This window comes from Microcaecilia unicolor, chromosome 8 (assembly GCF_901765095.1).
Source record: "Microcaecilia unicolor chromosome 8, aMicUni1.1, whole genome shotgun sequence".
Classification (NCBI taxonomy): Eukaryota; Metazoa; Chordata; class Amphibia; order Gymnophiona; family Siphonopidae; genus Microcaecilia; species Microcaecilia unicolor.
The window spans coordinates 2,718,333-2,732,886 of record NC_044038.1 but is presented as its reverse complement, the minus strand read 5'-3'; the positions used below and the strand labels follow the sequence as shown (position 1 = coordinate 2,732,886).

Genomic DNA, 14,554 nt, shown 5'->3' with positions numbered 1-14,554 from the left:
CCTCCCGCCCACAGAGCAGAGCAGACCGCACACCAGCTGGGGGTCAGAGCAAGGCAACGACTCATAGAGACAAGTTTTGTGTGAGAGTAAGTTGAAATTTATTCATAGCAATCACATATGTCTACACCATCACCCCTCCACCACCATCACCCCCCTCTCCCCCCCATGTCCCATCACTTTCCACGACCCCTCCCCTGGGCTCTTCCCTTCCCCTTGCCCCGTCCCCTCCTACCCCTCCCACCGTGTTCGGTTGCAGCTGGTGCTGCAGGGGAAGTCTTTTCAGAGTGCTCTGATGAGGAGCTGCTCTCACTGTCCTGAGTATGCAGACGGCAGCCTGCTTCCTCAGCTGCCCTTTCAAAGGCAGGCCACCTTGTAGTGCTGCCCTCCAACCTGGCCACAGGATCCAGAATGGGAGCTGGTCTGGTGGGTGGTGCAGCAGTGGCTGGGGAGGCGGATGACCTCAAGGTCCTCCGTTTAGCCGCTGGTTGCTGGCCACTAGAGGACGTTGAGGCCAGTTCCTGGTGCTGCAGCACGGCTGGAGTAGGTGGTGTCAGGTCACGGCGCAGGCCCTCTACCGCCTCCCGCTGCACCTGGAGCGCCTCCCGCTGCACCTGGAGCTTCTCCTGCTGCACCTGGAGCTTCTCCCGCCGGTGTTCATGCAGCTCCACATTGTGGCGCAGCAACTGAGTTGTCACACGCATCAGTTGCCTCCTGTGGCTCGATAGCCTCTGGCGAGGAGGTGACCCCCTTTCTCCATCCTCTTCATTATCAGCAAAGGCTGCAGGTGGTGTAGCTGCAGGTATTCGCTCTGCTGCTGCTGCTGCTGCTGCAGGTGATGGAAGTGATGGAGGTGATGGAAGTGGAGGTAGCGCCTCTTCGTCTTCTGCTGCTGCAGCAGTTCTTTGCTGGGCCTGTAGCCCACTAGGCCCAGCCTCATCTGAGTGGCTGTCATCACCTGCATAGCAAAAGGGGGAGGAAGTGTGTTGGTGAAAATATCCCACTGTTGTTTTTCAGCATTCGTATACATGGCCCCACTCTTGAAGACCCAGCAAGGTGATGGTGAGGAATAGGATTGGCAGGCAAGCCACAGATGTGATTGTACATGGGACAGAGCTGGAGACCAGGACAGGAGAGACTGATGTGAAAGGCAGAGGTGCTGGAGGAAGACCCAAGAGAAGGACAGCAATCACCAACTCTGAGGATGTCCTTCCACATCCTTTTTGTTTTTGTTGGGTTTTTTTGTAACTGAAGGACATATGTGCATGTCTTCTTTTACTACTGACTTCCTAGACTGGCTACAACTGGTGTATGAACCACGTTGCTGGCTACAGCACAGAGGTGTGGGAAGGATATATGCAGAGTTTGGAAATGGTAAAAGAGGAGGGAGTGGGGAAGGGCCCCAAAGCTGTGACACAGTGCCAACCTACACATTACTACTAATCCTTGAGGCATATGCAGCACTGTACATGTGAACATGAAGAGACAGTCCCTGCACAATAGAGCTTACATTCTAATTAAGTCACACAGACAGACAGGGCAACTAAGAGCGAAGGGAATTACTAAGGTGGGGATAGTGAGTAAGGGTCTTGAGCAAGTGAGTAGTGGTTAGGAGTTCAAAGCAGCATCATAAAGGTGGCCTTTTAGGCTAGGTTTGAAGACAGTCAGATACACACATTGCTGACACTACTCCCCCCACCTCCCTCCTCCTGTCCCCCAATTGTGTAAAACAGAGTGTAGTGCAGCAGCACAACAGATACCCCAGCTTCATAAGGGTCAACCTACCTGTGCCCTCAGACTGTGCTGATGTGTCAAGGGTCCCAGGGACGCCATGAATGCCCTCCTGGGGTAACAGGCGGTGAACAATCTGCTCCAGGGGTGTCAGGTTTGCGGTGTCATGTGCTGGGGGGTTCCCACCAGCCTTCCGTCTCAGCCTGCGCCACTTACGTTTGCAGTCTTCCACATCTCTGCCACTGTGGAAGACTGCATTCAGGTGGTCCCAGACCGCCTGCCATTCCCGCTGCTTGGTAGTAGCAGCGAGTCTCTGGCCTGTGGGAGCAAACAGAAATGTGTGTCTTCTGTCTATCTCCTGCACCAGGAGCTCGATTTCGGCATCGCTAAAATTACCCTTGCAGGTCGGAGGCAGCCTCGGTGCCATTGTAACAAAGCGATTCGAAAATCCGGAGAAAAACGCCTAAATACTCGCCAGACACGCCCATGTTGAAGGGGGAATGGGCGGCCTTGAGATAGGCGTTGATTGTTTGATTATGGACAAAATCCCTACACGTACCCAGCTCATCCAGCGATTTGAGCGTCCGTGATTACGATTATGGGCGGAGTACTATGAGCGTCCCCAGCTGCACTGTGTTGTGGGCACGATTCTGATTATGGGTGGAGCCGTATGGGCATCCTCACCTACATTCCTTTTAGTGCTGGCCTTTTAAACGGGCTGTTTGCTTGCACTTTACCGATTGTTCTTTACATTGGGGGGGGGGGGGTGTATGCGTTTCAACACCTGTTTGTACGGTTTGTATTTTTCGTGTCATCTGCTGGGGGGTTGGCCTCGCCCCCTCTGTTTGCAGTGTTCCACATCCCTTGAACTCCATTTCCGCATCAGTGACATTTCCGTTGCAGGTGGGTGCTTGCTTAGAATCTTGCCACACAAGTTCAAGGTAAGCTAATAGTTCTTAGCCACTTGTTCAAGGGCTGCTCGTTCTCTGGATGTGCTTTGCATTCAACTGTTACTTCTATTTTCACCAGGTTTGCTAGTGGATGCTGTGCAGCGGAGGACGTTGAGGGCCCTTATTGGTGCTGCTTCACGGCTGTACTGTGTGGTGTTCCTGTTGGAGTTGCTGGACCATATCATGTTGGGCCTGTGGGACTCCCCGGTAGGTTCCACACTTTATGTGCTGCACCCCAGTCCCCATTTATGAAGTGCTCACCCATTGTGAAGGTTGCTGGGAGGGGGGGGGGGAGGGGAAGAATATATGCAATGAATGCCTTTTCCACATTATAATTCTCCATAGTTATGGAAGTGAAGCATTTCTAACTTTTAGTCTGCAAACGAATTGCATGGTGGCCACAGGTACCTGCCTACTGAGCCCTTCAGTCATGGTGACGGTGAGGGTGTTTGATTACAGTTCCTAATCCAAATTACCTGCAGCTGCCTGCAGCCTGGTGGCTAGCATGGCGTAGTGGTTACAGCACCAGTCTTGTAACCCACAGGTTGCCAGTTCAAATCCCAGCTGCTCTGTGTGAACTTGGCCAAGTGACATTACTGTCCATTGTGTCTTGATGAAACTTAACACCCTCCTGGGACTGAGACAGATCCAGAGTGCCTGAATGTAACACACCCTTGAGCTACTACTGAAAAAGGGGTGACCAAACTCAATGTAAATAAGCACATATATATTTGGGTGCCCTTCTGTACCTGTTGTATTATATTGCAATTGTGCTGATATAAATATCCATCAAATACTGTGACTATTGTTTTCCCTTTTCTCCTCAGCACTATATACCATTGTTGAAGGATTGGAATGTGAAAACATGACCCAGCTGCTTGTAGCTCCTTGGTGGCACCACCAATGTGGTGTGGTTGTGGGTAAGGGTGTCTGGTGATCAGAGAGCAAACATCGTCTATGTGCTACCTAGGGTTATCTGCAAGTTTCTACTTGGCAGATCACTAGTGCCAGACAACAAATCTATTATTTACAGCACTCTGTGCTGCAGGGCTCTATGGTAAGGGGGAGGGAGGGAGAGAGGCTGGATGGCCATTTGTGTGCCTCAAGAGTAATGGCCACAACCCCTCTCCCCCCCCCCCCCCCCGCACATACAGCCATGCAGGATGGAATGAACAGGTGGCCTTCTTTATGGGCACAATTATCACATATTTCTCTTTCACACTTCACTGTTCATGCAATGCAATGCATATTGGCTCCTCTCACATCAACACCAGCATTTGATAATATGTAATGCACAACCTACAGACACACACACCCTGTTATATGCAGTAGAAAACACATATATTTATTTAAACATGGAGACACAAATCCCTCCAAAACTTAAAAATCCCCCAACCCTACAAATCCCCCCCAAAATGTACAAATCCCCCAACCCTACAAATCTCCCCCCAAAACCCTACAAAGTCTTTCACCGGTGGCCATGCCCCAAGTGTAGTGCCCTTTGTAGCAGGGTAATGAGCAGTGCCAGAAGCACCCTCAGTGGCGTGTGGAGCTGCTCATTACCCTGCCTTATGGCTCTCAGCTCCTGCAGCACCTGGTTCTAGCCATCTACCAGGTGCTGCAAGAGGCGCAGGGCTGGAGCTGGCCTAGGGGATGGAGGTGGCCCAGGGGATGGAGCTGGCCCAGGGGATGGAGCTGGCCCAGGGGATGAGGGCGATGGAGCTGCAGCTGGTGGGAGCTCCTCCATAATTCCCTCATCGATTATGAGGACCCCCTCCTCCTCCTCCATCATGGCCTCATCGATGAGGAAGACTTGCTCCTCCTCCTCCTGTTGGCCCTCCTCTTCCTCCTCCTCCTCCTCCTGTTGGGCCTCCTCTTCCTCCTCCTCCTCCTGTTGGGCCTCCTCAGCCTCCTCCTCCTCCTCCTGTTGGTCCTCCTCGGCCTCCTCCTCCTCCTGTTGGGCCTCCTCAGTTGCCTCTTCCTCCTGGTCGGCCTCCTCAGCCACCTCCTCCTCCTGCTGCTGCTGGTGGCCTGTATATGTAAAAGGATCGTGGTTGAGATCAGCACATGCAACATGGCTTGCATAGTGCAGGAGCTGGGTGGCCTGACGCGGGGGATGGGGAAAGGTGTGGTGAGGCGTGGCCTATACCCATGGGGACTGAGATGCGTCAGATGACATGACAGGGAACCCTGGAAGGTGCTCTGACACAGAACACACAGGACATGTTGGCAGACCACACTCATTGGTGCCCAGCATGTTTGCATAATGATATGTGAATACTGACCTGTTTTGTTCTTTGTATTGTTTTTTTTTTTTTTTTTTTTTTTTTGGGGGGGGGGGGGGGGGGTTAGCACATAACTTTATTATAAGGCAATGACATCCACTAAAAGTAGGACCTCGGCCAGAACTACCAGTATCCACCCACCCCAGAAAGGGGGATACTAAAGTGAGGCATGTCATCTCATTCATCTCGGAGGAGGTTGGTTGGAGGTTGCAGCCACACTCATGGGAGGGCATCTGCAACCTAAGGCCTTGATCTGGGACAGAGGTGTTATGACCTACTAGTTGCCTATTAGCCACATGGAAAGTGATATTGTACAGTACATTTGCATTATTCAATAAATACATTTACAAATGAGTGCATGTGTCCTGTTTTGAATACTTACGTCGAGCCCTCAGGTGGCATCGCACTGCCCTGATGAGGTCAGGGCTCTCCCGCCTGACTCGACGGAATCTCCTGCGCAGGGACTCTAGGTCCCTGTGAATGCCAAACTGTCTGTAAGATATAAGTTTGTACAGCAGGAGTCAGGGGATGGTCGTTTTTTGCCTTCAGGACAGATATTCATTTGTACATCCAATAGCACAGAGGCACAACAGTGTGTGTGTGTGTGAGGGGGGGGGGGGGGGACACGTCAAACACTTACCTTTCCAGCCTGTCCCTTATCCGGGTCCAGACTCTCATTGCCTGTATCCTGGGGGGCAGGTGGTGGTGCTGGATGAAGAGACTGTGCCGGTGCCTAAGGCACAGCCGCACCAGCAGCAGGCTCTCCACCTGGCTAAAATTGTGCTCCCTACGGAACTCCTCCATAGTTCTCAGTGAATAAGCGTTCTTGGAAAACAAGCGCCTTATATGGACGTCCTTGCGTGACGGACGTCGTTTCGTGCACAGCTCCATATATGGATTACCATCCCATATATGGCCGACTCAGTACGTGGACGCGTCATAAGCATAGACAACGGGCATGAATGGTTATGCGTGCGGGCCTTTGATGCGTGCGGAGCTTGCCTTATATAGATGAATATGAACATTGCGAACCTTTTCACATATGCACAATATGCATATAGCTGCATGTTCGTACCTACAGTGCATGTAGTTCCGGACATCCAGATATGGAAAATATGAAGAATGTCCGGAACTGCATGCACTGTACATGCGAAACACCTAGGGCCGGATTTAGTCGTTTTCAACTGCGATAATCGAATGTCTAAAGGCGCCCTTTTTACTACCCTTTGTGCGGTCGTTATTTGGGCATTTTGAATGGCGATAATCGAATGCCTAAGGACGCCCACATTATTATTTGATTATACCTACCGGATTTTGCCCGACTTCGCAAGAGCGTCCTAATTCGTACTTGGACGACCTTTCGATTATGCCCCTCAATGTTACATTCCAAAACAACCGTTGTTCATTTACTATTAAATCTTTATTCAAATATTGCACTTAAATGGATAATGAAGGAAATTGTTTATTTACTATAAAATCAACATTACAACCCAAACACTCTTCACCATAATCCATTCACTCCATTCAGTCTAACCTTCATAATACACACTCTTATACTATTATTGCACAAATAATATTCCGTTATCCACAGTTAGCATCAAGGAGAGCAGTGGCCATATAATCAAACAGTAGCCCTACTATAGAATGGTATGCTTATAAGCTACATATATTTAGATCTTATTATCAAAACGTTCTTTCAATTAGTAACCACTCTGTGCCAAAATACGTTTAGACCAGTCCAAAAATGTATATCAAAACCAGCATGGGATGAGGTTTGCTTGAAATGAATGCCACATTATACCTTTTTAAAGAACACTACAGTGTACAACTGAATAAATATATACATGTAAAGTCTGTTTTCATATAGCTAAGTATGACCCTATAGTAGGGGCTGTAGAAATTCTTTTCTTCACAGGCCTGAGTTATTGTTAAAGGCACTCAATTTTCATTTATTTGTCCATTATTAGAAACTGTAGAGCACACTTTCTTTTCAAGATCTAAAATGATACTTTTCAGCTACACATATATAGGGTTTAAAAAAATGTAACAAATAACCAAAAATGGATTTCTATTTTAAAAAAAACAAACCTTCCCCAAATGGATTTCTGTAAATATGTTACTGAAGTTTGCAGGAAGGTTTATGGGTTTCCTGTGCTGTATATAGCTGCATTTATACTGCAGGATACTGTACAATTCTCTGTAATACAAAGCAAAATAACCATCAAATACACTGTGAGATGGTTCACATATAGTTTTGTGAGGATGTACACTCCCAGATTTTTACATGCAGTAAAATTTTGTTTAAAAAAAAAGTACTTTCAGCGAGATAGAAGAGATGAACAATGAGACATCTTGGGGTGCAGGCCATAGTCAGAATGACGTTTTGATTTTCCTGACTTTCTTCTGCTATGGCTGCTGCTTCTGTGCTGTCTCCTCTCTTTCTTTTCAGGCTCTTTCCTTTTACTGGCCTGTTTTCTGCTAGATGCTTTGTGGGATTCTTTACTTTTCTTTTTCCTTTGGTATCTGTTTCTTTTTCCCTTAGATGCATCTGAATTGGATTTACTGTCACTGTTGGAGGAACTGTCACTGGATGAACTGGAGCCATCAGAATCAGAGTTATCTGAATCTGAGGAAGAATCTGAAGATTCTACATCCTGTTTTGGGGTCATAATCATCTTTGGTGCATTTTTCAAATGCTCACGTAATTCATCGGTCAGTCCACCAAGTCCAATAGATGTGAAGAAATTGATGGCAAATCGAGTGTTTCTTGGGCTATCACGAGGCAGCAAACCTTCAAAGAAAGGCTGCAGCGTTTCATCCTTTAGTCTGGTATTGAGTTTTGCAAGTCCCATATATTCACAAAGCTCTTGGCAGAATATTTTGACAAAAATTCTACTGGATGATGTGGTGGTTTCTTCACTGAGTATTATACACTCAAGTACACTCCATGGAATTGAATCTGTGTACAGAAGGTGAGCAAACATCTTGGCAACATTTCGAAGTTTGTTTGTTTCCAAACGATGGATAGTATCATATTGGTCTTTAAAAATGTCTTCAAAAGATTCCATATACTCTTTCTTCAGCATGCAGAAACGCCCAGCGAGCAAGCCAAAAAACTTCTCATATGTTCTTTGTTGAGCACAACAGTCAAGTATCATGTTACACAATTCTTTTGTTTGGCTGTCAGGAAACTCCATCTTTAACAATTTGTGGGCACATTCTTCGAAATCTAAACTTGACTGAATAGCAAGATAAATTGTACGTCGAAAAGAAACCAGGTTAATTTCTGTTTCATCACGGATGGTGACTTTTTGTCCTTGTTCATCTTCCTCATCATCACTATCCTCATCACTGCTTCCAGCAGCCTCATCATTTTCTGAATCGCTGCCACCTTCATCAAGAATCTCTTTTTTAAGGACTTTATATTTCTCTTCATTTTCCAGAAAGTTAGGATCCATCTTAAATACGTTCAAAACGTCTTCTGCATTATATTCATCTTCTAAAGGTAGCATATGCGTGAACTGTTCATCTTCTTCTACTAGATCCAATCCTTCAGGAATGATCAGGTGATCTTTGAACCCATCTTTACGCACCGCAAACATAACCTCAATCATATACTGAACTCGCTTGTCAATTTCAGATTCATGAAGAACGTTACGAAGGCGGTCAAAAATAGCATTAACACCTCTAGGTGTCACCTGGGTTAGTTTAAGTCCACATTCCTTCAGAAATCCAACTGCTACCTCTACACTGTCATCTGTAGGTCTTTCAAGTAACAAGGTGAGCATCTCTAGGGCCAGAACTTCATGAGCCACATTCTGATTCATAAGATGGGCTATAAACTTTGAAGCTGTCAAGCAAAGTGTCTTATCATTCCTACGGTATCCCTTCCGAAAATTCAAAATGAGCCTCCTCAGAATCAGTTCTCCAATATTTGGGAATTTTGAATTAATAATCGCCACCACTGCAGCATAAACATGGGTGAAGATGGGAGAGGCACTCTGTGCTTGCAGAACTGATCTAGACAGCTGGCCCCTTCCTCTAACGACATTTTCTTGAAGAAGCTCATGGATAATATTTGCTATGTTTGAAACGTTGACCTTGTTGATGAGACCATTGATTGACTTCTTTAGCGCTTCCCAACTCATCCTCTGATAGGCCAAACTGCTTTTATCTGTGATCTGTTGTTGCATCATCCTGAGCTTTGCAGGGGGGATGTAAGCTCCTCCAGTACGGGTGAGGATTGGGTCCAAATCATCTTTTTTCTTCTTCTTTGCTGGGGGCTCAGTAGAATCAGCAGATCTGGGAGGTGCCATCTTCTCCTGACTTCTGTTTGGAGAAGGAGGTGATCTTCTGGACTTGCTTCCATCAGAATCTCTCAGTCGTCCCTTTCCAGATCTCTCTTGCTCTCTCTCCCCTGTATCCTCATTTCTGTCAGTGTAACGCTCAAGATCATACTTGTTATGATGAGAATGATTTCTTTGCGGCGGGGACAAGGACCTCTCCTGTTCATCATATCTACCCTCAGGAGAGGAGCTTCGGTGCCAGGAGCTACGACCTTCTCTTCTTTCACACGTGGAAGTCCGGATGTGGCTCTGGCTGTTCTTCATCTGTCCTGGCTACAAAAATCACAGATGCCAACGTTTGGTGTTTTCTCTCTCACTGCAGCAGCGGCACTGGAAAAAGATACCACAACAGCCTCGCACCTCCCCTACCGACCCCTTTCCACACTCACACTCACACTCACACTCACACTCTCTCTCTCTCTCTCTCTCTCTCTCTGTCTCTCTGTCTCGCTCTCAGATCGCCGGGACGGTCAGGTCGCGGACGGGCAACAGAGAAGGGGTGGGCGAAATATTGCTGCAGGCATTTAAATGGAGCCTACAGCCCGCCTCTCGCCCCTCCCACGAGGCTTCTAATTGGTCCACGGTTATTTTTTTTCATCCAAATCGGACCAATTACCGCGGGAATCCGCGGCCGCGGGAAAACCGCCCAATGAACAGCAACCCGCATCCTTCAAACTTTTCCAGCAGACAAAGGACAAAGCGAAACCGGAAGTGAAGTCGACTAAACAGAAAGGTGTGATACAAGCTGCAGCTTTAGCATTTGAAGAAGTGGCCATAAGATACAGGAAGAAGTGAGCCAAGAATGGAGTTGCCTGCTCTGGTTGTTGCTCTGTATAATGCTGTCAAGGATAGAGCCTTTTCTAATCTGGAATATATTTTCTACACCTGGTCTCCTGTATGAAGAAGAGAGTTTTTCAGATTTAAATATATATAATCTAGTTACATTGCTTTTTCAAACTTTGCCTCTCAGCTGGTGTTGAGGTACTGTCAGAGATCCCCTGCATGGCATAGGATACCCAACCAGCTTCTTTATCTGTGCAGCAGACTTGTGGAGTACACCAGCCCTCAAGCTGCCAAAGTAAAAAGCAAAACCAGCTTCGGACTCCAGAGCCATGACCGACATCTCTCATTTTTATAAGATACCTAATGACTCTGCAAACAGCTATGTAACCAGCATTTCTCTTAGAGGGGAGAAGGACATAACTGAGCAGTGTTAATTCTCAAGAGTTTCTGTCTGAAAGGATGGCTGTTGAATACTGGGGGGCGGGATCAGTGCTGTGCCGTGCAGGTTCTGCCTAATGGTCTGTAGCTTTATTGGAATTGGAGGTTCCAGCTTTCCAACACTGCTGCTCAGAAGGAGCTCACATTGGCCTTCCAAGCCTCACTTTTAGCAGTGTGTGTGTTGTGCGCAGTGCTAATCTTTTCCTTTCCATTTATGCTATGAAGGTGGGGAGAGCAGTGGCGTAGCCACAGGTGGGCCTGGGTGGGCCAGGGCCCACCCACTTAGGGTTCAGGCCCACCCAACAGTAGCACACGTTTAGTGGTAGTTGATGGGGATCCCCAGCTCCACCAGCTGAAGACCTCCTCCTAATGGTAATGAAAACACTACTCTCCTTGATACTGGCACTTGGGCATGCTCAGTCTTCAGCGCATGCCTGCTGCAGCCTGCCAAGGTGGAAAGAAGCGTTTTCCCGCCAGCTGAGATATTTTTGTTTGTGGTGAGGGTGGGGGGTGGGGGGGCACTTGGTGCCCACCCACTTCTTGCCTAGGCCCACCCAAAATCTGTTGTCTGGCTACGCCCCTAGGGGAGAGAAGGATCCAGGATCATTTGTAGCAAAGATGGCACCAAAAATGCAAGCTTTTTCCCTCCACGGTCCCCGGGCTAGAGCCAGTCTGTCTGTGGAGATAGCGTTCTGTCCTTGAGCGGAACAGCTCTCAGAAGCAGGAATATGACAGACCTGTACAGTTTAGTGGGTAGTGCTGTCGCACTGTCCTGATGACAGTTTTCAGTGCTTCTCACATCCACTGTGTTCTCAGCATCACAGGGTCCCAGTGTTCTGTCAGGGCTGCTCTGCTGTTTAAAGCTGCACCGCTCAGCTGTCTCCTGCGCTTAGTCTTAGGTCAGAATTGTGCTTGATCCAAATCACTTGTTTTCATTTAGGAAGCAGAGCTCCACACTTTTTATACTTCATTTATCCACAGAAAAATGTCAAGGTCAGAATAACAGTTTGCTAATTCATTAAGCACTTGTTGACAATGAATTTCATTGTAAATGTATTTTAATGCTATTATATAGCAGTATATGTATCTTTGTCATCAGCTCAAAAATGTTAATTGCTTTAAAAATGTTATTTCAGAATTAGGTCATATTTTATAAGTACTATATAGATAAATATTTAAAAATTTGGCTCTCTTGGGAGGAAGTGACGTCATCGTCAGGGATGGATGCCTGAACTTTGAGCTCTGTCGGAGCAGAGAAGAAAGCGGTGATTTCCCCCAATAAAATCGCAAGCGCGAATTTGAGGTGGCAGTGATCGCGATCTGATGGCGACGCGAAAGCGCCTTGAAAAATTCAAATACATAGCGGACCAGCGAGACGGAGCAGCGAATTCGGGCTGCACCCAGCATGAGGCAAGATGGCGGATGTGGACTCGGGCTCCGAAACAGAAGGGCCGGTGGACCAGCAGGAAAGTGGCACCGAGCTTACTAAGCAGGAGGTAACACGCTGGTTTAAAGCGCTCAAAGCAGAAATGGCAGCAGTGCGAAAAACAATAAAAGATGCAGTGGCAGACATCTAGAAAGAGGTGAGAGAAATTGGCAGCAGGGTGAAACAGGCAGAAGAAGCCCTGGAGCACGTGGAGGAAGACATAATAGAATTGAAAACTGAAATTAAATCTTTGCGTGCAGAGAAGGACAAAATGCAGCTGGATATTGAGGACTTAGAGAATAGGTCCCGTAGGAGCAATTTAAGATTCAAGGGAGTCCCAGAAACAGATCAGAATATGGATTGTGGTTATTAGAGCAATCTGTGCATCCATTTTGGCGTCTGCAGGAGAAGAGCAAGCATCTGGAGATGGCAATGAGATATTGTTTGATAGGGTGCACAGAAGTTTGGGACCCCGAAGAGATAAGCAGCCTAGAGATATAGTGGTATGCTTTAAGGATTACAAGATCAAGGATCAGATTTGGAGAAAGGCACGCTTGATGGGAGAGATCCCCTGGGATAAACAGAAAGTGCTGGTGTTTCAAGATTTGGCGTTAGGAACACTGCAATGAAGACGAGATTTCAGCGATCTAACTAAGTATCTTCAGCAGTCAAATTACAGATACCGCTGGATTTTCCCGTTTGGCCTTCAGTTCACAGTGGAGGGCCAGACGAAGCGGGTAACTATGCTGACTGAGGCGTGGAAAGTGTTGAAGGAGCTGGGCTGCAAAAATATGCCGTCGGAGGGTGATACAGCAATCCAAGGGCGGGCAGTTTCCACGAGGAAGGGGCCGTCCTGGCAAAAGGTGGGATCCCGCAAAGAGTCTGGCTCTCAGGTGCCAGAAAAGGACAGAGTGCCCTGAAGGGAAGTATGAGAGACTGATGGTTATGGTTAATTAAAGTTAATGGTTGTTTGGTAACCTACAGGTCTAGGAAGGATGCTTTCAATAGCAGTATTATGTTATCAGTTGAAATGTTGGTTGTTTTCAGCACTGTTGCAATAAAATGTGAATGGGAAATGTTGGGTGGAGGGAGATGGAAAGGGATTTGGGGGGAAGGGGTTAAGGGGGATAAGAGGGAGTCGGCTCTGACAACGGGGTATTTCCTCGCTGCATTAAGCTGGTGGCCAGTGGTACCGCTCAGCAACAAGAGGGGAGGGGGGACAGGGAGGGAAAGGGCTGAGGCTGGGGTCTTGGAATGTGAATGGATTAAATTCGCAGAGGAAAAGAAATTTAGTATATCAGGAACTACAGAGGAGTGGCTGGGATATTGTCCTGTTACAGGAGACATATATTGGGCGCAGAGAGGCTCATCTTTTACAGCAGAGGGCTTACAGTGAGTGCATAACACACTTTGACAAACGAGGGAGTAAGGTAGGTGGTCTAGTCATTTATATTCGGAGAGGGATTCCATTTGTAACTGAGGAAATTTACAGAGATGACTTGGGACGGTGTCTAGAATAAATGGCTAAATAATAAAAATGATATAAAAAAAAAAATATATATATATATAAGATACGGATAATCAGCCGGTAAAATAAACCAAAAAAACTTTAAAAAGGTACTGAACCATCATATGAATTAAAGACCCCTCCCCCCCTGCCGCGACCCTCTGCACACCACCCTTTCCTCCCAAAAACCTCCCCGAAGCTGTCGTCGCGTACCTCTGCGACGGACCCGGTCTTCTGTTCTGTTCTCGGCTGCGGGGCGTGGCTTCCTAAATGAGCATCTGTCCAAGTCTGATTTCCCGCCCTCGTTTGCTATTGTTTTGGAAGTACTTGTGACTCTGCCTACTGGATCAACCCATATAATGGGCTAGACAGCCTCCTACCGTCTCCTGTTCTTAATCCAACCTCCTTCGTACCACCCTGGTTCTACGCACTATATTTGTGTTCATTTTTTGGTGTGTACCTGTCAGGGGATATAAGGACTTCTTGAAGCATAATGCTAAGTTACCTCCAAGATGGACCAGAGCCACCTACAGGCTCTCAATCAGAGTAAAAAGCTACAGAAACTAACCTTTTAGTGTCACTGGGGACTAAAATTGGGAAGAGTTGCAGAAGTTTCTCCCAGCGGAGCAGATAGATTAACCAACCTAGGGCTAGATGCATCAACCAAACGTTAAAAAATCTAAATCGTAAAAGTGCTTAACGAATTTGAAACAACGAAGAATGCACAAAAAAAACAGCTCAGAAATGTTCGGTGCGGTATTGAAAAGTACAATGTATCAAGCGTACATTATCCCCGTCCTTAATTTGCTCCTTAAGCATGCGCAGAGCAGCCACAAACGTATTAAACCTACGTAGGTTGCTTACGTCAGACTGGGGCATGCGAGGGGGGGATCCCGACCTGCAAGCCTTTTAGCTGTCTGATCTAGCAGAAGAGTGCAGTTGAAGATAACTCTAAAAAGAACAACCGACCCTTGTAAATCCCCTTTTGAAACAAAAGACCTCTTTGCAGTTTGTTTACAGTACTCGGAAAATTGGCTTTAGGGTGTTAATTTTCAAAGCTGTTGGAGCTATAGAAATGCTAAGTAGAAGTA

General features: G+C 47.0%; 2 protein-coding genes across 2 annotated transcripts in view; one reads left to right on the top strand and one right to left on the bottom strand.

Moving 5' to 3' along the window:
- E4F1 (E4F transcription factor 1) overlaps positions 1–10,757 on the top strand; it is a 70,717-nt gene extending 59,960 nt beyond the window's left edge. The window contains exon 16 of the transcript XR_003943255.1: positions 10,303–10,757. The gene's annotated coding sequence lies outside the window, so the exon portion shown is untranslated. The remainder of the gene's footprint in view (positions 1–10,302) is intronic.
- On the bottom strand, positions 6,461–9,573 carry LOC115476991 (pre-mRNA-splicing factor CWC22 homolog). Its single transcript, XM_030213624.1, has one exon. The coding sequence runs from the start codon at positions 9,571–9,573 to the stop codon at positions 7,282–7,284; it is 2,292 nt and encodes a 763-aa protein (XP_030069484.1). The 3' UTR covers positions 6,461–7,281.
- Positions 10,758–14,554: the final 3,797 nt, after the last annotated feature.